The sequence below is a fragment of the Globicephala melas genome, chromosome 2, assembly GCF_963455315.2.
Source record: "Globicephala melas chromosome 2, mGloMel1.2, whole genome shotgun sequence".
Taxonomy (NCBI): domain Eukaryota; kingdom Metazoa; phylum Chordata; class Mammalia; order Artiodactyla; family Delphinidae; genus Globicephala; species Globicephala melas.
Window position 1 is genome coordinate 137,091,958 of NC_083315.2, and position 25,177 is coordinate 137,117,134.

The 25,177-nt window shown below is 36.4% G+C and overlaps 1 protein-coding gene across 3 annotated transcripts in view; it reads left to right on the forward strand.

Moving 5' to 3' along the window:
• Positions 1-25,177, forward strand: part of MNAT1 (MNAT1 component of CDK activating kinase) — a 215,379-nt gene that overhangs the window by 34,308 nt on the left and 155,894 nt on the right. For all 3 annotated transcript variants that reach the window (XM_070044974.1, XM_030855154.2, XM_070044973.1), the window contains exons 2-4: positions 11,556-11,708; positions 13,991-14,064; positions 24,226-24,329. In XM_070044974.1, the coding sequence (XP_069901075.1) occupies positions 11,556-11,708; positions 13,991-14,064; positions 24,226-24,329 (331 nt within the window). The remainder of the gene's footprint in view (positions 1-11,555; positions 11,709-13,990; positions 14,065-24,225; positions 24,330-25,177) is intronic.

Below are 25,177 nucleotides of genomic sequence, written 5' to 3' on the forward strand. Positions count from 1 at the left end.
GAGATTATCCTATAGAGAATAAATTTGGGGGAAGGTGGTGGGTGTGCGTTGGGGGCAACAGTGGAAGCAAGGAGAGCAGTTGGCAAGCTGTAGCAGTTCTTCAGACAATAAGTGACAGTGGCTTGTAGCAGTGGAGGTGGCAAAAAGTGGGTGTCATTTAGCATGTATTTTTGGTGTGAAGTCAGTCGGTCTTGATATCAGTTAAATCAGAGGTCCCCAACCCCTGGGCCATGGACTAGTACCAGTCTGAGGCCTGTTAGGAACCGGGCCGCACAGCAGGAGGTGAGCGGCTGGGGAGCCAGCGAAGCTTCATCTGCTGCTCGCCATCGCTTGCATTACTGCCTGAACTAACCCGCCTGCCCCCCACCCTCCGTCCGTGGAAAAATTGTCTTCCACTAAGCTGGTCCCTGGTGCCAAAAAGGTTGGGAACTGCTGAGTTAAATGTTACTGCTTCATGCTTGTTCTGCCCAGACACCTTCAGTGGTTTGTTTTGATTTGTTATAAGATCCTGAGTCACTATTCAGCCCAGTTATTTATAGAAGTATATTCTAGTGGAAAGATTAGGATGAGAAACAATGTAGACTTAATAAGTGTAACATCCATACAAATGGTTAGATGGTTGTGCCTAGTCTGCTGAGCTTAATGGTCTGGGTTCCGGACAAGACCAGAGAAGTCTGAGAATTCATTCTATTGGCAACAGCCCAAGGAATACTGGGCAGGCCTCAAGATCTTTGCTGGGCCTAACCTGGTGATATTGGGTTTGTTTTGATTCTTTATATAAGATCCTGAGTCACTGTTTAGCCCAGTTAATGCTTCATGCTCGTTCTGCCCAGACACCTTCAGTGATTCAGTTTTGGCTGCAAACCTGTGAGGGATTATTGACCATGGTGTGAATTGACAGTTGAAATCTGGGGACCCAAAGTGATACTACATTCCTCTTATGAGAATGAGGGTGTATGAGAATCAGATTTATTATTATCACCTAATAATAAATAGCGTTTGGGCTCAGATTTAGCTCACAGTGGGTCTGTATTCTCACCTGGTAGTCATTTCCTTGGTTCCCAAATGTATAATTGGAATGGACATACATGGTGTTTGGCAGAACTCTCAGATTGGTTCCGTGACCAGTGGGGTAAAGGCTATCATAGTGGGGAAGATCAAGCACCAACCTCTAAAACTGTACCTTCCCCCATCCTGGGAGGGACAGCAGTTCATCTAGTCTGGGGTTAACATACATTCGGAGTATAGGTGTGCTTTTCCTGCTCATAGGGCTGTAGCCAGCACTACTGTCTGAAGACTTAACACAGTGTTTATTTTACCAATATGGTATCTTGAGCAACATTTTCTCTTACCAAGAGTCCCACTCTGTAGGAAAAGATATGTGACTGTGAGCCTAAGTTCATGAATTCACTGGTCCTGACACTAACTGCTCCACTCTTACTCCTCTGGATTGGTAGAGCAGTTTTAATGAGCTCATAAATGCAACTAAGGTGCTGGATTGGAGGTGATACTCTAAAAGGGTGGACACCAATCCTCCATGATGCTCTCTGTACCCTAAATATTCATATGGATATGACCGTTATTTTGGGCATCCCTAACAGGTAAAATACATCAATCCTAGAACCAAGAGATGGAAGTGGGAGTGGGTTCACTTAATGTTACACCCAGTCATTACTTGGGGAATTTGTGCTTTCCATCCATGTAACTTTAGGCTCTGTGGACTTAGAGATCCTTGTTTCTGGAGCTGAAAGTGCCCCACGGGGGACAGGGTAAGAACTCCATTAAACTTTAGTCCATGCCTGCTGTCTGGTAACTTTGGGGTCCTTGTGCCAAAAGAAGAAAGGAAAAAAGGAGTCATCATCTTGGCAAGAGTAATTGACTCTGATCACCATCCCAATGAGGTCAGGGAAGAATATGACACTTAAGGGATCCACTAGGACATCTCTTGGTGCTCCCAAGCCTACTGTAGTAAATATATAAGTACAGTAGCCTAAAAAGTACAACCTAAAAAGAGAATGGTAAGCAGGCAAGCTGCCTAGACCAGCAGAAGTGCTAGTAGAGGGTGAGGGGAAACTAGAGCAGGATGATGAGGATCAGTTATGGCCAGGAAATCAATGGCAGTATTGGGGCTGTAGTTTGTCCCTTTCTTTTGAAGGTTTCCCATGGAAACTAAATAAGTAGAATCCCTAAGAAGCTGTTCCCATCTAGGGTGAACTTAACTCTAAGAAGCAAGTGAATTTGCATGGTGCAATTTGCTTGTTCACATAATCCACTCATTTTTCTATAGCACTGTGCTTGTTACTGATTTGTAGAACCTTTTTATATAGTCTGAATATTATTTTTTATGTATAATGAAAAAGTAATTTCCTAGTCTGTAGTGAGTCTGTAACCAGTATTGTGTCCCCCAGCCTCCCATAAAAGCTTTTAATTTTGATGAAATTAAATGTATCAATCTTCTTTACATGGTTTAAAGTGTTTTAGTCACCTTTAAGAAATCCCTGCCCTGATGTCATAATTTCTCCTATAATCTCTTCAGTTTAAAGTTTTTTCTTTTATGTTTAGATCATTTATTCATATGGAATTTCTTTTTGTTGATAGTGTGAGAAACAAGGATCTAGTTTTTTTTCCCCTTCATCTAGAAAGCCAGTGGTGTCCTAACCATTTATTGAGTAGTCATTCCTTTCCACATTAATTTGCTACTTCTTTCCTTTGTAAGATTCCCATGGATGGATGTATTGTTATTATTTTTGTTATCCTCTATGCTGCTTTTTTTGGGAGGGGGAGGGTGTGCTGTGTGGCTTGTGGGATCTTATTTCCCTGACCAGGGATTGCACCCAGTCCCTCGGCAGTGAAAGCTTGGAGTCCTAACCACTGGACCGCGAGGGAATTCCCCTCTATGCTTCTTTAACTGAAGTATATTTGGTCCTTGAAGTGTGCTTGGTATGTTGGTGGTACATAAATATATAGGTATATTTTTGGAATGTCAGTTTTACCTAGAGAATATGAAAAAATTTTTGAGTAATTGAATAACTGGGAATTATTTGAAGACATCTTTCAATGACAATAAATAGGATTGTATTGTGGAGTCAAATTGAGTTTTTATGAATTTTTAAGATAAAACATCATAATTTGAAGAAATGTTGACTTTGGGAGAAATGTTGACCTTATGTTGACCTTTTTTTTGAGACTATGTCCCCAGTCTTACAGGTGGTACATTTTTCTCTGCCATTTAAGAGTACTTTGATAGGAAAGGGTGAGAAGGACTGCTTTACATCCTTACATTAATTTTTTTTCCCCAAAGTGTTCTGTTTATTGTTCCATGTATAAATTGTGAGTATTTACACCATTGTTCTTGCTGTGATTTCTGCCTGGAATGTCATCCTTCTTTTGTACTTCAAAGCCATCAAATTCTTCAAGGCCCAATGCTGTTCAGCCTGTTTTCTGAGTCCGTCTCCAGCTGATCCTTGATACTGCCTCCTTTGAACTCTGGTCCTTATTAGTTCTTCTTTGCATTAAGTACTAGTTGTAATAGCTGATGTTTATTGAGAGCATACTATATGCCTGGTATATTTCTAAACATTTTAACTGAAATTAGCTGATACAAATCTCATCAACTCTGTGAGGCAGATCTCTACTTCCCTACACCTCAACCCCTGGAAGATACTATTTTTCTTTTTCACAAGGAAGTTGAGGCACAGTGATGGTTAATAATTCGTCTAGGGTTGCAGGCCTAACAAATGACTGAAGAGAAGGAGGCAAAATGGCTCCAGAATTTGTGCCCTTAATGGTGCTCTGTTCCCTCTCAGCTGCTCAGGAGTGAATCTACTACTGTTTTGACACTTAGCAGACACAACCTTGTCCCTTTGTTTTATGGACCCTTCGTCTTGCCATAGGGTAACACAAACTTTATAATTCACTGCCAAATGGATCTAAACCTTCTCATACCAAGTAGTTATATGATGGTTTGGATACTCTAGCATCACGGATAATGCTGTGAGATTTCCTGGATCTGAAGCTTTTGGGTTTGGCCAGATCTGGAACATTCAATTGGTAGAAAGATGCCCAGAAATGCCCAGAAATTAGGCGACATAGATTTCTAGCCCGCACTTAAACTATGACCTTTGACAGGTCATTTTGTTTAACTGCCTGTGGAAAGGGGAAAATAATATCTAACTCAGCCTTTATTTTTTAATCATGGTCTTTGTATAGATTTTTAAGCTTTTTAGAAGAACAGTTATATGCATTCAAAGTAGTATCATACTCATAATTTGTTAAAATAGCATTATGTTGGTACAAATTCAAAAGAATATATTATCAGCATAGTAAGATTGAGAAACAAAATTCTTAGCAAAATTTTTTTTTTCTTCTAAAGGACCCTTTCTTCCTCTGCATACCTGTATATATTTTTGTGCATACATGTATGTGCTTGTGTGTATATATGTTTAAATATATGTGCTTCTAAAAGTATTGTCCCAATTTTTTCAAATGCTGAAAATGGTATATTTTTTCTGGGCAAAATTACCATATTATAGAAACTTTTGAAGAGATCCTGGGGGTCTGTGCCTTCTTATACTTTGTATTGCTAATCCCATCTGTCATAGAGCATTCTATATCACATCCCTAAATATAATATCATAGGGTATAATATTCTTTTTTTTTCCTTTGGTCATGCCACGCGGCTTGTAGGATCTTAGCTCCCCAACCAGGAATTGAACCTGGGCCCTTGGCAGTGAAAGCGCTGAGTCCTAACCACTGGACCCCTGGGGAATTCCTGTGGTTATAATATTCTTGATTGAATTAAAGCCTTAAGGGTAAGTCTGTACCATATATAAAGTTTGTAAGTATAGGTGATATGGAAAATTTAAACTGATAAACATCAGTTATATTGAGAGAAAATATATTCTTATTTGGAAAAAAAATTAACAACTTGTGTAACACCCCAAGGTATCTAGAATTATCCAAGTGGGAAGAAACCTTAGATATAAATTAGAATTTGACTTCCTCATATTGTAAGAGACAAAGCTGGGATGGCAACCTAGGTCTTATGATTACCAACATGGGGTTTAATTGTATCATCATATCTTTAGTAAATCACTTCAGTAAGTAATTTTTATGTGGTCAGTGGTAGTTTTATCTTTTTAAAGAAGTGTATTCTATAGACATAGAGAATGGATGTATGGATACGGGGGAGGGGGAAGGGGGATGGGATGAATTGGGAGATTGGGATTGATATATATACACTACTATGTATAAAATAGATGACTAATGAGAACCTACTGTATAGCACAGGGAACTCTACTCAGTGCTCTGTGGTGACCTAAATGGGAAGGAAATCCAAAAAAGAGGGGATATATGTATATGTGTAGCTGATTCACTTTGCTGTATAGCAGAAGCTAACACAACATTGTAAAGAAACTATACTCCAATAAAAATTAATTTTAAAAAAAGTGTATTCTAGAGTTAAAGAGTTGTCTTTGGTAAGAAAACTACCTTTGACGTGGTAAATGCACGATTTATCATTTAAGGAAATGCATTCTAGAATAAAAACTTCCATGGCATGATCTTAGGACATGTAGGTAGTTTTTCACAGTGGTTTCACATATGTCCTCTCATTGGAGTAACATTTCTGGAAGAGAGTTAATTTAGGGATTATTATTGCTTTTATGGGTAAGGCAGTTGAACACTTAGGTGTTTTTTTTTTTTTTAACCGTTACGTGGGCCTCCCACTGTTGTGGCCTCTCCCGTTGCAGAGCACAGGCTCCGGACGCGCAGGCTCAGCATCCATGGCTCACGGGCCCAGCCGCTCCGCGGCATGTGGGATCTTCCCGGACCGGGGCATGAACCCGTGTCCCCTGCATCGGCAGGCGGACTCTCAACCACTGTGCCACCAGGGAAGCCCAACACTTAGGTTTTAAAACAATCTGAGGAACAAGTCTCAAGCTTGTCTATTATTTTATTAATTGATTTTCCTTAGTGTTTATTGGATATTTAAAATGACGAATTGAAAATGTTAATAAACATTGAGCAAACATTAATATACTTCGCTTTAAAAAAAAAGTGACAACATTTTTATTTTTTATAGACTTATTTTTTTTAGAGCAGGTTTAGATTTACAACAACATTGAGAGGAAGGTACAGCGGTTTCTCATTTACCCATTATCAACATCGTTCACCAGAGTTGTCCTTTTTTTTTTTTCTTAATACCAAGGATGAATGTGTATTGACACATCATTATTACCCAAAGTCCATAGTTTACTTTAGGATTCACTTTTGATGTTGTACATTCTATGGGTTTGGACAAAAGTATAATGACATATCCATCATTATAATATCATACAGAGTATTTTCACTGCTCTAAAATTCCTCTGTGCTCTGCCTATTCCTCCCTCCATCCACCACCAACCCCTGATCTTTTTATCATCTCCGTAATCCCTTCTCGGCCTTTTGACTAAGATCAGGTATATTGTTTCCATAATTTTGCCTTTTCTAAGATGTCATATAGTTGGAATCTTATACTATGTAGGCTTTTCAGATTGTTTTCTTTCACTTAGTAATATGCATTTAAGCTTCTTTCATGTCTTTTCATGGCTTCATAGTTCGTTTGTTTTTAGTGCTGAATAATATTCTGTTGTCTGGATATACCACAGTTTATGTATCCATTTATCTATTGAAGGACATCTTGGCTGTGTCCAAGTTTTCGCAATTATGAACAAAGATTCTGTAAACATTTGTGGAGGTATTTGTGTGGATGTAGTTTTCAACTTCTTTGGTTAAATACCAAGGAGCATAATTGCTGGATTGTATGGTAAGAGCATGCTGTGTTTCATAAAGAAACATCAAACTGTCTTCCAAAGTGACTGTACCATTTTGCATTCCCCCCAGCAATGTATGAGAGTTCCTGTTGCTCCACATCTTTGTAAGCATTTGGTGTTGTCAGTATATTGCATTTTGGCCATTTTAATAGGAGTGTAGTGTATACCTCATTGTTTTAACTTGCATTTCCCTGATGCCGTGTTATGTGGAACATCTTTTCATGTGCTTATTTGCTATCTGTGTACAGGCATACCTTGGAGATATTGTGGGTTCAGTGCCAGACCACTGCAATAAAGTGAATATTGCAATAAAATGAGTCAATAATTTTTTGGTTTCCCAGTATGCATATAAAAGTTATGTTTACACTGCACTGTAGTCTATTAAGTGTGCAGTAGCATTATGTCTAAAAAAAAGTACATACCTTAATTAAAAAATACTCTATTACTAGAAAATGTTAACTATCATCTGACAATGCAGTTGCCACAAACCTTCAGTTAGTAAAAACCACAATATCTGCAAAGTGAAATAAAGCAGAGCTCAATAAAATGAGGTGTACCTGTGTCTTCTTTGGTGAGTTGTCTGTTAAGGTCTTTGGCCCATTTTTTTAAGAAGTTTTCTCCCCCGTATATTTTAGATAACAGTCCTTTATCAGGTGTTTTTTTTCTCTTGACGTCATCTTTAGCAGAGCCGAAATTTTTAATTAAAAAAAAAATCCAGCTTATCAGTGATATCTTTCATGGATCATGCCTTTGGTGTTGTATCTATAAAGTCATCACCATACCCAAAGTCATACAGTTTTGTTTTTGTTTTAATTTATTTATTTAATTTATTTTTGGCTGCGTTGGGTCTTCGTCGCTGTGTGTGGGTTTTCTCTACTTGCGGGGGTTACTCTTCAGGCAGTGCGCAGGCCTCTCATTGAGGTGGCTTCTCTTGTTGCAGAGCACGGGGCTCTAGGGACGCGGGCTTCAGTAGTTGTGGCCCACAGGCTTAGTTGCTCCACGGCATGTGGGATCTTCCTGGACCAAGGCTCGAACCCATGTCCCCTGCATTGGCAGGCAGATTCTTAACCACTGCACCACCAGGGAAGCCCCGAGTCATACAGTTTTTATCCTACGTTATACTCAAGGAGTTTTATAGTTTTGCATTTTACATTTAGGCCTGTGAGTTAAGTTTGGAGTTAATTTTTTAAGGGTGTAAGGTTCATGTGTAGATTCATTTTTTTCCATGTGGATGTCCAGTTTGTTGAAGAGACTGTTTTTGCTTCATGTGTTGCTTTTGCTCTTTTGACAAAGATCAGCTGAGTATATTTATGTGGGTCTATTTCTAGGCTATTTTGTTCCATTGGTCTATTCATCTATTCTTTTACCAATACCACAGTGTTTTGATTATTGTAGTTTTGTAGTAAATCTTGAAGTCAGGTAGCATCAGTTTTCCAACTTTGTTCTTCTCCTTCAACATTATGGTACCTATTCTGGTCTTTTGCCTTTTTATATAAACTTTAGAATCAGTTCGTTGATGTCCATACACTAACTTCCTGGCAATTTGATTGGAATTGCATTGAATCTATAGATCAAGATGGTAAAAACTGACAACTCAAAATATTGAGTCTTCCTTTCCATGAACTCTTTCTGTCCATGAATATCTTTCCATTTATTTAATTCTTTTTTAATTTTGTTCATAGGAGTTTTGTAGTTTTTCTTATATTGTACGTATTTTGTACAATATCTTGTACATATTTTGTTAGATTTATACTTAAACGTTCAAATTTTTGGGAGCTAACATAAATGGTATTGTGTTTTTAATTTCAAATTGCACTTGTTCATTATTGGTACATAGGAAAGCAGACTTTTTGTATATTGTATCCTGCAACTTTGCTATAATCACTTATTAGTTCTAGAAGTGTTTTGGTTGATTCTTTTGGATGTTTAACATAGACAATCATGTCATCTGTAAACAAAGAGAGCTCTGTGTCTTCCTTTCCAATCTGTATATCTTTTATTTCCTTTTCTTGTCTTACTGCATTAGCAAAGACTTCCAGTATCATGTTGAGAAGGAGTAGTGACAGTAGGAGACAGTGAGAGTAGGAGACAGTCTTGCTTTGTACCTGATTTTAGTTGGAAAATTTCCAGTTTCTCACCATTAAGTATGATGTTAGCTGTAGGTTTTTTTGTATCTAGTCTTTGTCAAGATTTTTAATTGACTTCTTAGCTCTGGAAAAAGAAGAAACAAGCTGATTAAAAATCTTGACAGAGGAATATAAGCAGTTAAATATCCTTGACAGAAGAAAATAAAATCTAAAAATAAGTTGTTCAGAGAGAAAAGAGGGCAGGCACCATTCTGGTTTTTAAAAACAAAAGAAAACCATAAAAATATCTTTGGGGATGGGTAATAACTGAGGATTTGGGCTTTTTCAGCAAATTTTCCTGTGTTCTGCAGAATATAAGATTTTGTTTGAAAAAGTTCCTAGCACTCTTGGAGGCAAAAGATTGCCCACATACTGCTCTTTTGGTTGCTCTGCTGCCAGATGAAGTGAACTAGCAATACGGAACTTTTTCTTCTGTTCTTTTTTTGTATGACTAGTTTTCATGTATATAATCTGTAAATACATATATTGTAAGTATGTAGAAAAAGATCTGGCCACGTAAACATGGAACTTAACAGTTGTATGGTACATGTGGGAAGTGAGATGTAGAACAGAATGAAGTAGAACTTTGAGTTTTTTCTCTATATACTTCTATATTTGAGCTTTAAAAAAAGAATTATTTGTTCTTTTAGCAATTAAAATCAGAAAGGGAAAAGTATGGGAAAATAAATTATTTTAAAAAAACCTTAATACTGTTGAAATCCTTATGATTTAAGGTAGATTTTTAAAAAGTGGAGATGTAGAACTGATGGTGGTAACAAATTATATGTCTGAGATTACAATATGACTTTTAGAAATACTAAAGTGTTCTATATTACCTTGTTAACTGAATTATTGACTCCAAGACCTTGAAATATAGAATATTCTATGTATTGGCTCAATGGTTTTGAGTATTTCAGATGGCTCCTTGCCTATAAATATCTTTAGTCAGTGTAGTTCTAAAGTGTCCTTATTTTCAACTTCTCTAGTTGGATTTAATTTCCTCCAACCACAAAGATTAGGCAAAATGTACCACTCCCAATCTTCCCAATCCCAAGTGAATTTTCTGGGGTTTTGTTGATCTTGAATAATGACAACTATGATCTCTGTTCTCCCTCTTAGGGATTTTTTGCCTCTATTTTTTGATGGATTTTTTTCCCCTCTACTTTAAGATAGAAATATGCAAAGGTCAATGTTAGTATTTTACTGATAACTAACCTTAACTATTCTTATTTAGCTGTATCATTCTTCTCATTTAGCTTATTCCATAAATCAACTACATATTTGGAAGAAATCAACTTTTCCCTTATTTATTAGAATTTGTCCTTTTTTGTGTGTGTGTGTTGTGATGTGTTTAGAATAATAATAGGCTAAATTCCTGCCCTCCATTCTAGTGGAGGTTACAGAAAATCAACACATAAAGAAATAAATAATTTCATATAGTGCTAAGAAAGGAGTGATAGGGTTGGTATGGCCCTAACCTATGGAGTTGGGGGCAATATTACAATTGGAGGACTACATACCAAAATGTTTAAATGTTTGAAAGTATGAATCAAGCTACATCTTTAGTGCAGCCTTAGTTCCAACGCTGCTTCCTGAGTTCCCAGGAACCTGAATCTTTAAGACCCACAGGCTAAAGCAGCTCCTTTCTTCTGGTCAGCCTTTCCACTTGCTAGTCTGATTACTAGCATGGATCTGCTAGGGCAGGGCGGGGCAGGGATGATTGGGTGGTGCCTGGACCCATCTAAAACAGTATATGAACTGACCCTGTCAATTCGCAGGAATCTTAATTTGCAGGAATCTCGTTAACTTTGCCAGCTTCTTTCTTTCCCAACTCAAGACTTCCAGGAAGTTCTAAGTTCTTCCCCAAATTGTACTACCCAAGAAGGGAGGAAAGAAGGGATGGAGGTATTTGGGAAACTTGGCTTGCCTGGGCAATCACTTTGGTGAATTTAGGACAGCCAGGTTTAACTGGTTAAAGATTTTATAAGTAGCCATTCTTTCTAGGATTTCTCAGGGCAGAAGCTGTGGTGATTTTCTCCTTTCTCCACATATACTAGGTCACTCTCAGTTCTTTATCCTCTGGCCTGGGGCCTCCTTCAGCTAGCACCTCTCCCTTTTGAGTAACTGCCACTTACTCAATTGCTAACGGAACTTTAAAAAACTTCCTTACAAAGGCTGAAAGGGGAAAAAAAGTTTTTGTTTTAGTGATTATGATATGCAGTGTTCTCTAAAGTGCAGGCCCCTGCCAGGTCTAAGGGTGATACTGGACTGAGAGTGGAGTTGACCCTAGACTGCTCTTTTATGTGCCTCTTTGACTTCCCCCTGTCCTGCTATCTGAGTCCTCCCAGATCCCAAATCAATTTTTAAAAACTTGTATATTTGTTTAATTTGTAAAACTAAACTGGTAACCCTTGGGACACCTATGTCTGAAGTAGGCTCCAAATGAAAATGAACTTTTTTCCCAAAGGTTTTTAATAAGAGTTTAAGCAGCAATGATTAATTTTCCTGCCCCTCTGCAGCCCCCCCAAACAAAGAAACACCAAAACAAAGGCAAACTATATACAGAGTTGTTGCCGATTTGAATGCTAGCTTAAAAGTTATATTTTCCTTCTTACAGGTGTGAAAGTTGCGTGGACTTACTCTTTGTGAGAGGAGCTGGAAACTGTCCTGAGTGTGGCACTCCACTTAGAAAGAGCAACTTCAGGGTACAACTCTTTGAAGATCCTACTGTTGACAAGGAAGTTGAGATTCGGAAAAAAGTGCTAAAGATGTAAGTGTTAATGTTTGAATGATTCAGTTCACAAAGAGGACTTTAACAATTATTTCTGTAATTGATATAATTATTTACTTGTAGAAATGTGGACAGTTTGACAAGTGAATAAGTATAAATTCATTTATGTAATTGTTCAATGTTAAAAAAATTATTAAGGTCTTAGAGAACTCAGTAATATTAATTATCTAATCTTTTTTTATTTGTCTGCGTCAGGTCTTAGTTGAGGCATGTGAGATCTTTTGTTGCGTCCCACAGGCTCTTCGTTGTGGCGTGCGGGCTTCTCTCTAGTTGTGGCGTCTGGGTTTTCTCTTCTCTAATTGTGGCATGCAGGCTCCTGAGCGCGTGGGCTCTGTAGTTTGCGGAACGCGGGCTCTCTCTAGATGACCGTGCGAGCTCAGTAGTTGTGGCTTGCGGGCTTAGTTGTCCCACTGCATGTGGGATCTTAGTTCCCCTACCAGGGATCGAACTACTGTCCCCTGCATTGGAAGGTGGATTCTTTACCACTGGACCACCAGGGAAGTCCCTAATTATCTAATCTTTGTTAGAGAAGTGTAAATCTTTTTTATTAAAAAATTAAAAAAAATTTTTTGGCCACTCCATGCAGCTTGCAGGATCTCAGTTCCCTACCAGGGATGGAACCTGGACCATGGCAGTGAAAGCCCAGAATCCTAACTACTAGGCCATCGGGGAACTCCCAGAGAAGAGTAAATCCTCCAAATTGATGGCTTCACAATTTATTTGCTTTATTTATTCTTTAATTTAATTAGTAAATATATACTGAGTACCTATTCTGTTCGAACAGTGTTATACATATTAGGCCCTCGAAAGGCTTACAGTACAGTAGCTTGGATAGCATAGACATAGACAGTAAAACAGGCAAACAAAACAAATATGTGATTATACATTGAGAAAAATGCTATGAAGTTAGGGACTGAATGTTGTTGTGAGTCAGTGATGTAAGGTAAGGCCTGAGGAGGTAACATTTAAGTTGAGATTGAAAGCTATTAGAGAAAAATCAGCATTAGCTACAATTTATTTTGATAGATCTCTCTGTGTGTGTGTGAGTACATAAATATTTCTAATATTCTTTTTCACTTACGATTTAATTTTTTACTCTTTGTTAATAGTTTTGGATTTCATTTTGGATTTTCATTTTATGTTATAAGCCACTTTATTGTTTTTTATTTATTTATTTTTTTGTTCTTTCTTTTTAAACATCTTTATTGGAGTATAATTGCTTTACAATGGTATGTTAGTTTTATTGTTTTTTAGGTTTAAAGAATTAATATCTATCTATCTAGGTAGTCTACATTTCAACATTGGTCACCAATGTTTTAGCGGCATCTTTCTAGGTACTTTACTAGATAAAGTGTTACTTTATCAATACCCCAAGCTACTCTTTTAGTTTTTGGATTGCTTATGGGAGATAGTCTCTTAGATTCTTATCTTTTTCATTAAGCCCTCTCGTTTCCTAATTCTTCACAGGCACACTTGTAATATTTATAGATTTTCTTGATCTAGCATCCTTTAGACTGTAACTGTCATGAAAAACAGGCAGGTGTCTTTTTATTTATTTATTTTTTAGAGAAACATTTTATTTGTTTATTTTATTTTTTAAAATTTATTTATTTATTTTTGGCTGTGTTGGGTCTTTGTTGCTGCACTCGGGCTTTCTCTAGTTGCGGCGAGTGGGGATTACTCTTCTTTGTGGTGCACGGGCTTCTCATTGCAGTGGCTTCCCTTGTTGCGTAGCATGGGCACGTGGCTCAGTAGTTGTGGTGCACGGGCTCAGTTGCTCCGCGGCATGTGGGATCTTCCTGGAGCAGGGATTGAACCCGTGTCTCCTGAATTGACAGGTGGATTCTTAACCACTGTGCCACCAGGGAAATCCCAGGAAGGTGTCTTTTTAATTAATTTTAGCTTTCTGGAAATTAGTGACTCTATTTATTAAAAGTAAACAATATCATAATTCCAATGATAGACCTTGTTTAAGCTCATTTCCCATTTCTTCAGTGTCCTAATTTCTTTATTTTTCCCTTAAGTCTTAGGATTTTACATGTTGTACCATTCTCTCCTGATTCTACTCCTTCTCTGTAGTCATAAGAATTTAAGAACAACATTCTTGCTGTAGTTACAAACCTGGTGTCAAGAAAACTGTTTTACGCTGTAAGCAGTCCTTTTTTACGTATCATGTATGAATTAGTAAGAACAAACAAACCAGTTAGTTACTATTGAAAGCAAATGATATGGAATATGTTCATTTTTTTCTTCTCTTAAAGATACAATAAAAGGGAAGAAGACTTTCCTAGTCTAAGAGAATATAATGATTTCCTGGAAGAAGTGGAAGAAATTGGTATGTTTTTAATGCTTATACTTTTGGTGTGCCAGCCTGTGTGCTTTTATCTTTTCGATGCCTAGGAGAACATCTCATATAAAAGTCTGACAGGTTTTGTTGTGGTAGCTGATGTTTACCTAATTATTTTGCATTGCACTTAAAGGACATACTTAAGTAATAAACATTTTGTCTTAGGAAAAATATGACTAATAGAGGTACTACTACTTTATAGCTGGGAAGCAAGGCTGTATGTGTATATATCATCTATACATTGATGATGTATTAGAGTAAACAAGAAAAAAATATTCAGTTTTTTAAGAAATAGGGTTTCCATGGTGACTAAAGCCATAAGTTGTTTATCATCATTTATGCTTCTGTGCATGCAGTAATTTGAAAATACTTGGAAGCAGTTGACTGTTGAAGTGGCATTCTATTATTCAATGTTATTCTAGAATCTGAAGTTAGAGTAATCTTAGTGCTTATTCTTTCTATTGTGATTAGTCAAAAAGAAGCGTTCATCAAAAGAAAGTATTGTTTCTGTTTTTTTAATAAGATGTCACAGATGTTAAAAAGTCTGAATTTGTTATACATCAATTAAAATAATTAATGTTGTTTTTTAAAAACTTGCCATAATATTACTCACCATAGGTTTGGAAATAATACAAAAATTAGAGACTATGAAAATTAGAACAAGATTAAGAGAATTAAACAGTTATCTTTTTATTCTTCTCTCAAACCTGATAACCAAGCTATACTCACATTATTTTGTGTTTAAAATATGATTATAATAAAATTTATCATTCTTTAAAATATTTATATATGGTAAATATTTAGAAAATTCAAATTCCTGAGGAACGGAGTATTCTAGTTCCTTTAATTTCTTTATTAACTAAGAAAAACCCAGAAAATCTTTTGTTTCACCTGTTATTGAAACTTTTCTAAAATATCTAAGTTCATTTATTATATCATAGCAAGTAGCATGTACAGACATAAGTTAGGCTTTTTCTGGGATCTTTTAGTGCCTTGGAGCCATTGCTTTTTTATTCTAATTGTATTCATTGTACTTTGTATGTAGTCTTAGCAACCATGAATGGCTATGAACTTTAGCTGAAAAGATGGTAGAATTGGGAGTGCTAAGACAAAGTAGAAAAGTTAGGATGTAGACTGAGACGATAAACTGAAAACAAATCTGCAAGAATGGGCAAGTGTGCAGCTATGTAGAAATCTGACTATACTTAGATATTTGGTTTAGAACAGGCAGTTGGACACCAAGCAGGAAGACACTTAGCTTACATTTATTCTGAAGGCCGTGTTGTTATTCAAAAGTCTGGTCAGGCAATAAAGGGAAAGGAGATTATAGATGTCACAGAGCAAGTTGAATACATGGTCTCAAGTCCAAGCAGGCAGGTAGGATAATTAAAAGAAACTGATGGACCAAGAAGGTGGGGAAGATGGGATCTTGATTCTGGAACAAGGTTTTAGTTGAGCCATGATTTTAAGAAATACATGTTTTTTGCTATGAAGTTTGAAGTTATGAACAACCTGAGGGCCCATAGGTAAAATCGTGTCCAGAAGTGGGAGCTAGGATTGACAGGTAAGAGCAAGTCCAGATATTAGGGCTTACAATATGCCATTTTTTCTTTACCAGATAAGAAAGCTGGCTCAGAGCATTTAATCTGAAAGTGATTCTGCTATTATGTATTGATATATTCACGAAGGACTATCTTTAGTTGCATTATGTTGGTGCTCTCTTAACAAAACTCCGCTTAATTGACTCATTGGAGTAACTGATATTTCCCAGTCCTTCTGTAACATGTACTGACTGATGATCGAAGCATAATGAATGCATGATGAATCTTGTCCATTAGAAGATTTCTATACCTCTGTACTTCTCTCACCAGTTCAGTTATATATCGAGTTGGTTGTACTGGTAACCAAACCTTCTTATGTCAGTTGTACTTGTTATTGTAATTAATTTAATTAAGTAGTTTATAAGATTGGGAAAAATTACAAACCTCTAGAAGGATTCTAGTTCTCAGGTCCTTGATCCACTTTAAAAAGATGGAAACTGAGCAGTATAAATGACAGGTATGGTTTATACAAGAAGGAAGCACAATTCCCATTAAAAACTGTATCTTGACTGTGTGTTATTACATTAGAGAATGACTATACACTTACTGCATATGCTTTAAGTTAAAATAAAGTGTTTAAGAAGAGTGTATGTATGTTTCCCTTCTTTAACAGACTTTTCTAAGTAATCAGCTACTGATCCTGATCATGTTGGACAAAGAGCAGTTCTGCTGCATTTGAAAATATTGATGAAGTTTGGGACCTCGCTTCATGGACTTATAGTTTATTTTCTGAACTTTAGCTCAATTCAGCAAATAGTAATTGTTCTATGTGAACTATTTACTTGCTGAGGATATATGATCTTTGTGTTCAGTAAGTTCATACTCTAAAGGGGGAGATAATTATGTAATTATAATTTAATGTGAAAGCAGTGTAGGCATTTATTTATAAAGTGTTTCAGGAATATAGATAGCAAAACAGTTAATTCAGCATTAGGAAATAGAGGTAAAGTTTGAACACATTTGAGTTCGATCTTAAAAGATGAATAGTGGTTTACCAGGTAGGAAGAGGATGGAAGAACATTTGTAGCAAAAGACAAAGTCACAGAGATATAAAGGTGTTGAGCATGTTGGGTAATGTAGCAAGTAATCTGTTATAGGTAGGTAGACATGGGGAATGACTAGCAATGAGGTTTGAAAAACAGATTGGACCTGGGTTAATGAGGGCTTTGTAAGCTAGACTGTAAGGGTAAGATTTTATTCTATGGCCAGCCACATACTGTGGTAGTGATGTGGAATATTGACAGGAGATACTCGAGGCTGGGAAACCATTTTTTGGGGGCTGTAGCAGCAATTTGGGTGAGAAATAATGAGTGCTTAGAGTAGGTAGTAACTGAGGGAGGTAGGTAAAAGGGATGTTTTAGAACTAAAATATTCGAGTGACTAATTTCGTGTAGGAAGTGAGGTTAGAAAGAGCAGGCAAGGATGAATTGCAGTATTCTGACCTTGAGCAGTTGCTGGTGTTAATCTAGAAAATAAAAGTGGGAGAACTGGCATTATTTTCCATTGTTTTGTTGGGTAGAGAGTATGGAAATGAGGGTAAGACCAGTTTTAGCCCTCTTAAATTTTATTAGGGTGTGACTGCACCACTTAGTTATGTGTCATTGTTCTGATTGTTATGGTATAAATAAAACTTTCTTTTTTTTTAAACTTCCTTTTAAAATCTTGTTTCAGTACCTGTGTACTTTGTGTCTTATTCATGCTTTCAAAGGTGATTAGTTGGATGTTTGTGGTATCTGTATTGGCTATCTCTGTGTTAATCAAAAGTATAATTTTCACAACTCTTGAGATAGGCATTTTAATCCCTGTTTTGCATATGGAGAGGGGGCACAGAGAGTTTAAGTATTGTGCTGAAGATCACATTGCTAGTAAATAATGGAGCCAGATTTTGAACATGGGTTTTCCTCTCTCAGAGCCCATGAAAGTGCTTAGTAGTCTCAGAGAATAGTTAGTAGTCTGAGTCTAGAACATGGGATGCAGATTGGTAGAATAGTGGGAGATGAGAGAAAAAAGTAGGTTGGAGCTATATTTTGAAGGATCTTAAAGAAGTTTGGAAGGAAGGAGGGAAGGTAAGATGGTGATACTGAAGATGGTTAGAGTGAAAGGAATAGAGTTGGTAGGGTGGCTAAGGACTCAGTGTTTGAGGATTTATAAATTGGGGATTGGTCATTTTGTTATATAAATTTCATTATGAATCCTTTGAATATAAAAATTTTAAAGTATTAGAATTTCAAATAATGGCATAAAAATTACAGTAGAGGGGGCACACATGAAGGTGAACTTTCTTATAGCATTAATAATAGGCTCTTTTCTGTGGTTATGACAATCTAAACATAAAAACTCTTGTTCCTTTTGGCCTCAGGGATTATCTCAAAGATTTGTCCTTAGTTTCATAATAAACATTCTTTTGGTTCAGGGTATGCTTATTTTAAAAGGGTGAGAAAGTCCTAAGGGCTTTAATTATAAATTCTGGATGTCAAAAAGACTTTAAAATTGTACTCAAATAACATTAAATCTTTCAGAAAATACAATAGGTTTTTTGTTGGCTTTTAATACTTGACTAAAGGCAGATCAACCTCTGAGCTAAACTAGTAACCAGATAGATAAAGGGCCAAATGATTGTTACAGAAAATTGTTCCTTTTTCTTCAAGGCTATTATACCAACCTAATTCATTGTGGCATGAATGAGACTTGCTTCTTCTGAAAATGTTTCAAAATTGTAATCCACTTTTATGTTTTTTTTCTTTTTTTTAAAGGAAGAGATTTGTATTATGATTACAATTTGTATCTATTATATTGCTTTTACCTTTGCTTTTTCAATTAAAGAATGAAATAAACAAATTAGTTACTTTAGTTTCATTAGAATTCATCATAAATTTTTTAATAAGCAAAAAGAAAGAAATTGTCTATAAACAGTTTTCACTTAGATTTTAACTTTGCTGTTTCTAGGTTCTATTTAATGGGAAGTTTAAATTAGTACATTGTCTAGCTTGCTGATAAATTGTAATTTTTTTTCTTAAACTGCTGTAAACATTCTAGTAGAGTTCAACATAGGATATCAACTTGATTACCTTTACTTGTCAGTAGATTCATACCATAAGAAACAAAGATTTTTTCCTGTAGTTTTGCACCTGCTTACTTTGCCATTCTGTATAATTCAGTTCTGTAATTATAAAGCTCATTTAAATTAAATCTGTATTTATAAAGATAATTATAAATATTAGCATTGATTTAATTTTGCTTTTTTTTTTTTTTGCGCGGTATGCGGGCCTCTCACTGTTGTGTCCTCTCCCGTTGAGGAGCACAGGCTCCGGACGCACAGGCTCAGTGGCCATGGCTCACGGGCCCAGCCGCTCCGTGGCATGTGGGATCTTCCCGGACCGGGACACGAACCCGTGTCCCCTGCATTGGCAGACGGACTCTCGACCACTGCGCCACTAGGGAAGCCCTGATTTATTTTTTATTTTAGTTTCTTATTGAGTTATAATTAACATGCAATATTGTCTTAGTTTCAGGTATACAACATAGTGATTTGCTAATTTTATGCATTATGAAATGATCACTGCAATAAGACCGGTTCTTATCCATCACTATAGAAAGTAGTTACAGTATTATTGACTATATTCCCTATGTACATTACATCCCTATGACTTATGACTTACTTTAAGCAGGCAGTTTGTACCTCTTAATCAGCTTTACCTATTTCGTCCATTCCCTCACTCCCAGCATTGGTTTATTTATTTTTTTCCCTTTTATAATAATTCAACAAGCATTTCTTGAGCTCTTACCAGATGAGAAGTTCCTGTTGTTTTTTAAATAGACTTTATTTTTTAGAGCAGTTTTAGATTCACAGCAAAATTAAAGGGAATATACAGAGAGTTCCTGTATACCCCTTGTGCCACACATGCACAGACCTCCCTCACTATCAACATACCCCACTAGAGTGGTAAATTTGTTACAGTCAATGAACCTACATTGACATATCGTTATCTCCTAAGTCCATAGTTTACATTAGGGTTTACTCTTGGTGTTGTACATTTTATGGGTTTGGATAACTGTATAATGGCATGTATCCACCATTATAGTATTGTACAGAACAGTTTTGCTACCCAGAAATTCCTCTGTGTTCTGCCTGTTTGTCCCTCCTTCCCCCGAATCCCTGGCAACCACTGATCTTTTTACTGTCTCCATATTTTTGCCTTTTCCAGAGTGTCATATAGTTGGAATCGTACAGTATGTAGCCTTATCAAATTGTTTTCTTTCTCATAGTAATATGCATTTAAGGTTCCTCCATGTCTTTTCATGGTTTTATAGCTTATTATTATTACTGTTATTATTTGGTGCTGAATAATATCCCATTGTCTGGATATATTATAGTTTATTTATCTTTTCAAACTACTGAAGGACGTCTTGATTGCTTCCATGTTTTGGCAACTATGAATAAAGCTGCTGTAAACATTCGTATGCAGGCTTTTGTGTGGACATGGTTTTTAACTCCTTTCGATAAATACCGAGGAGGGCAGTTGCTGGATTGTATGATAAGAGTATCTTTCGTTTTGTAAGAAACTGTCAGACTGTTTTCCAAAGTGCTGGGCCATTTTGCATTCCCACTGCAGTGTATGAGAGTTCTTGTTGCTCACATCCTTGCCAGTATTTGGTGTCATCATGTGTTGGTTTTTGCCCATTCTAATGGGTGTATAGTGAAAGTTTTTTATTTAAATGCTGGGAGTGATAAAGCAGAATCAATCCTAGAATCTGCCCTCAAGGACCACTCTATTAGGTCAAATAGATAGGTACATTGAAAATAATTATACAGGGTAGAAAGTGGATAAATACCACCAGAATGATATTACGTAATCTGTTGTGAGCATTCAGGGGTGGAGAGATGTAGGGGATTTCTAACTGCAAAGTGAGTTATAGCATTCAGGGATGGAGGATGGAGAGGATTTGCACCTGCAAAGTGAGTTATGAGGAAGAGCTGCTGATTAAGCTGGATATAGAAGCGTAGCCAGATACAGATATTCACAGTTGTTCTGGGTTGAGGCTGGTACTAAGATGGGCCCTGTGGGAGCAGTTTGCTCACAGGTATGGAAATAGGAAAGTGTGGCCTGTACAGATGCAGAGAAATAACTGAACTGGGCTAGCAGTGGTCTTCAGGCATAGAGAGAAGCAATAAAACTAGCATTGTAGACAAAAGTTCACGCTTTGGAACACAACACTGTGAATCAACTATACTCCAATAGAAATTAAAAAAAAATTTCAGGCTTTGGAATCAGCCTAGGTTAAAATCCTGGTTCTAACATTTACTATACCTTGGACGTAGTTATTTAATATCTTTAAACCTTACCTGTAAAGTGTAAATGACAGTAGTACCTCACATATCTCATAAGATTATCAGGAGGATTAAGTGATATAATTAGGTCAGATGCTAGATGTAGTGCCTATCATACGTGTTTTATAGATCTTTGAGATGTTTCATAGATACACATGCGCGTGCCCACATACACGCGCTATAGAGGTTTTTTTTTTTTTTTTTTAATTGGGGTATAGTTGTTTTACATCAAGCAGAGTTTTGAGAAGGAGATCACCTCAAGAAGACAAATGAAGGAAAACTACTTTGGTTGGATTGCTCAATCTCTCTTTCCCTTGGTTCTTGAAGAGGCTCTGAGGAATCTGCAAAACTCTCAAAGCAGTGAGGGAAAAGTAATGTAAGAGTTAAGACTGGATTTTTTTTCAAGGCATTGTGAATGGAGAAGTGATGATACAGAGATTATAGAAAATATGATGAAGTGCAAAGTAAAGAATGCTGTGTATGTGTATACATATCATGTAAAGTAGAAAGAGATTTTTATATGAGCTGTGAATAAATTTTCCACATTTATAAGAGAAGGAAGTTATTTCTAGTTAGGGGAACCGGGGAGAACTTCATGGAAAAGATAGTATTTGGGTAGACATTTGAAGATTGGGTATATTTTCAAAAATAAGAAAGGGGGATCAGGCATTCTGGGCAATGGTATGATCAAAGGAACTGGACCAGGAAATGTGGGGAACATTTGGGAAATGCACACCTGTCTAGTTTCAAGATAGGTCTTTATTGAGGGGAGATAAAAGTAGTTATAGCCAAATTAGGAAGGGCTCTGGATTCTAAAAGTGTTTGATTTTGTTTTTTCCTAGTAAATGGGGGAAGGCAGACGGGATGAGAGAGGACTATAGGATGGTAGAGGTGGAAGGTGATTTGAGGTGTGCTTCAGAAATATTAGTCTGGCAGCATTGTATACTATGGATGGGGTTAGGGAATAGGGAAAGATGCAAAGATTCTGGAGACAGGAAGTTAAGTAAGAGATTAAATTATCCAGGGAGAGGTAAGATCCTGGCTTGGAGTACTGGCAGGTACTTTGAAAATAAGGGCAATTTTAAAGAGATTTTGGTGGTAGAATCTGTAGTATTTTGCAGCTGGTGCTTATGGAGTGCAAAGGACAGTGGGTCACATGAATGAGATGTTAAATCCTGGTGTCTTAGCATGATAGTCATAATATTAACAGGTAAAGAATTTACAAGGAGGAGTAAATTTGGACATGTTTATGTGCTGGGTTTTCTAAATTGTACTTTGAGATGATATCAGCTTTTCCTGGCATTTCTTTGCTTGAAACTGTGGCAAGTTATGAGATTACCCAAGAAACATAGAGGGAGGAAAGAGGGCAAAAGTCAGAATCATGCAGTGTACCTAGAGAGCAAGATGAGGCAGAGATGGAAACAAGAATGGGTAGTTGTAGTAGTAGGAAGGAGATCAGGAGAAAATATTAACAAATTAGTCACGGGAAGGACGTGCTGAGGAAAAAAAAGTGATCAAAATTGTTAAGTGGGCATAGATGTTGAGGGTGGTAGAGGTTGTGAAAGATTTTTGGATTTGGTGGCTCAGTGGATGGCTGTTAAATGCAAGGAGTAAATTGTGAGTGGTTGGCAAGGACAGTGGAATCAGAGTGGATCACAGTTGTCTTTCTGAGGGCTGTTGCTAGTTTGGAACTTCTTTCTCTGACTATTTTGTGTTGGGGCCAAAGTGTGATTTATAGGGAATGCCCTATGTTGCATCCTAGACAGATTCCCGGGTTTACCACCATTATTATTTTCTTTTCTACTTTGTGATAAAAAAGCTGGAGCAATAGCTATAGGGCTGTTGTTTCTCATTTTCTCTCACTTCTCCCAGAGTTTTAAAATTGCATGTAATAGAATTGAGAATTGCTGCTTTTTTTTCTACGTACTTAAATAAGCCTGGATTTTCAACAATGATTATGATAAATTGATGTTCTGAAATAAGTTGGTCCTTTGAAGAGATAAAAATTAAATTATGGATCAGATTGGTCTTTTGAGTATGTTTAATGGCCTTACTCAACAAAACAGATAACCCTCTGTTGGGCTTCCAATATTACTTTTCAGCTCTTACAGACCTAATGCAAAAATCTAGGAACTATTTGAGATGGTTATTAGTTAAATGAAGGAGTGAGATGGGGAAGGAATCTGTAGAAACATGGAGTAAAGCAGAGTTATTTAGGGTAGATCAAACCTGTTTATAGGTCAAGCTGGAGGAAGCAGTGGTAAGTAATTGGAGAAGGGATAGAAGGGCTAATAATGGATGCACAAACATTATGAGGAATCCAAGGGAAGTCTGGATTGAATTATGGAACAGGAGAGACAACGATGATGATCCTTCTTTAGACGGGCTGATACAAACACTGAAAGGGGTAGGGCAGTGGGGCAGTACTTCAAAATATGAATTTATATATACTAAAATAGTTTTTTTGGTTCAGAGTATTATAATAACCTTTTTATTTACGTATGTAAACTTAGAAGGGAGTAAGGCATTTATAATTAAAATTATTTTGAGTTGGAATTATAAAAAGATCGTTCTAAGTCACTGAAAGTTTATCACCTATCTGAACATATCTCAGTGGCTTCTCTTACTAAATTATTTCAGTCTTAAGTTTTGGTGCCAGATTTTCCTTTACCTTCCTTGTTAATTTTTGACTCATGTATTTCATAGTTTCCCAGATCTAGACTATATGGTAAATGATTCAAGCTTGTGTCTAGCCATGTTGAGGATCAGAATAAAACCTGTTCTAGTTTGATAATATTTTTTTATTCCTTTGGATAATTTTTCTGTTTCTGGCACATAGATTCTTTTCAGTATTGATTCTGACCAGTATAGTAGGTCCCAGACTTACTCTTTTTATTTAAAAACTTAAGCAATCTTTTTTATACTTTTACAGTTAAAATGGGCACTATAAAAATCAAATCCAGTGTGATTATGGCAAGCACATATCTTAGGTTTTTTGAGGTGATTCAGATCTTTAGATAGTCTGTGTGATAGTCTGACAGTCTCTCCTTATATTTGGTTCAGAAAACATAGTTGCTGAACTAGAGCTAGTTTCTTAAGCTATAAAGACTGTCAACCTGATGAATTAAGAAATCACTGTGATGAATATTTGGTTTTTATTATCTTCTCAAGATTTATGTTAAAACTGTATTTCATGTCAGTGTTTCTTTTCTGATGCAGTTTTCAACTTGACCAACAATGTGGATTTGGACAACACCAAAAAGAAAATGGAGATATACCAAAAGGAAAACAAAGATGTCATTCAGAAAAATAAGTTAAAGCTGGTTGGTTGCTAAGTATTTTCTTTTTCTTTTGTATTAGAGATGAATGCTTCCACATGATCCTTTAAAAAGCTATCTTTCTCTAAAACTAGTTATATTTACAAAGACTTTAGCTGAAATTAATGCCAGAAATACTAATCTATGTATATAGGCATATAGGTACGAAGCACACATTACTATAGCAAAGACAGTTTTGATGGCATTGTTAAAATATATCCTATAAAGGAAAAATAATTATAGACATGCAAAGATTTAATTAACTTACACAATTTAGCTATCATTTCTTCAGTACAACTTGGCTTTCTAGTTTTGGGGGAAAGCAGAGGTAATTGTTTTTGAGGTACTGTATCAGGAATTTGTAATCATTGGTAAAAATGATATAGATATATTTGGATTACATAGCTTGTATTTTCGTCTTGTACTTAGAAGGACTTCCTTTTTATAGTCTTTAAGTGTTTCATTTAGGCACTTCTTTCCTGCAATAAAACTCTCAAGGAATTGACATTCTATTCCATTCATATCCAGCCTGGCTTCCTTAGAAAGGTGTCTCATTTCTGAAAGCATCAGTGTGCCATAAAAATTACTCTCTTTGCCCAGTAGCCTTCTCTGGGTACATCAGAAGATACATGCAAAATAGGTATGCCCAGGTAACTTGTTGCATTAGGTCTGTTTAAATTAATGAGGTTCTTTTCAAGTGAGTGCTGTTTTCATTTATCGTTTTAAAGTAGCAAATAATATTGAGTGTTGAAAGAATAATCTAATTTTAGACTGGTTATATTATTTTAAAGTAGGAATTTCTAATTATCTGAAAACTTTATAATGATAGGTTATTGAATACAGTTGACCCTTGA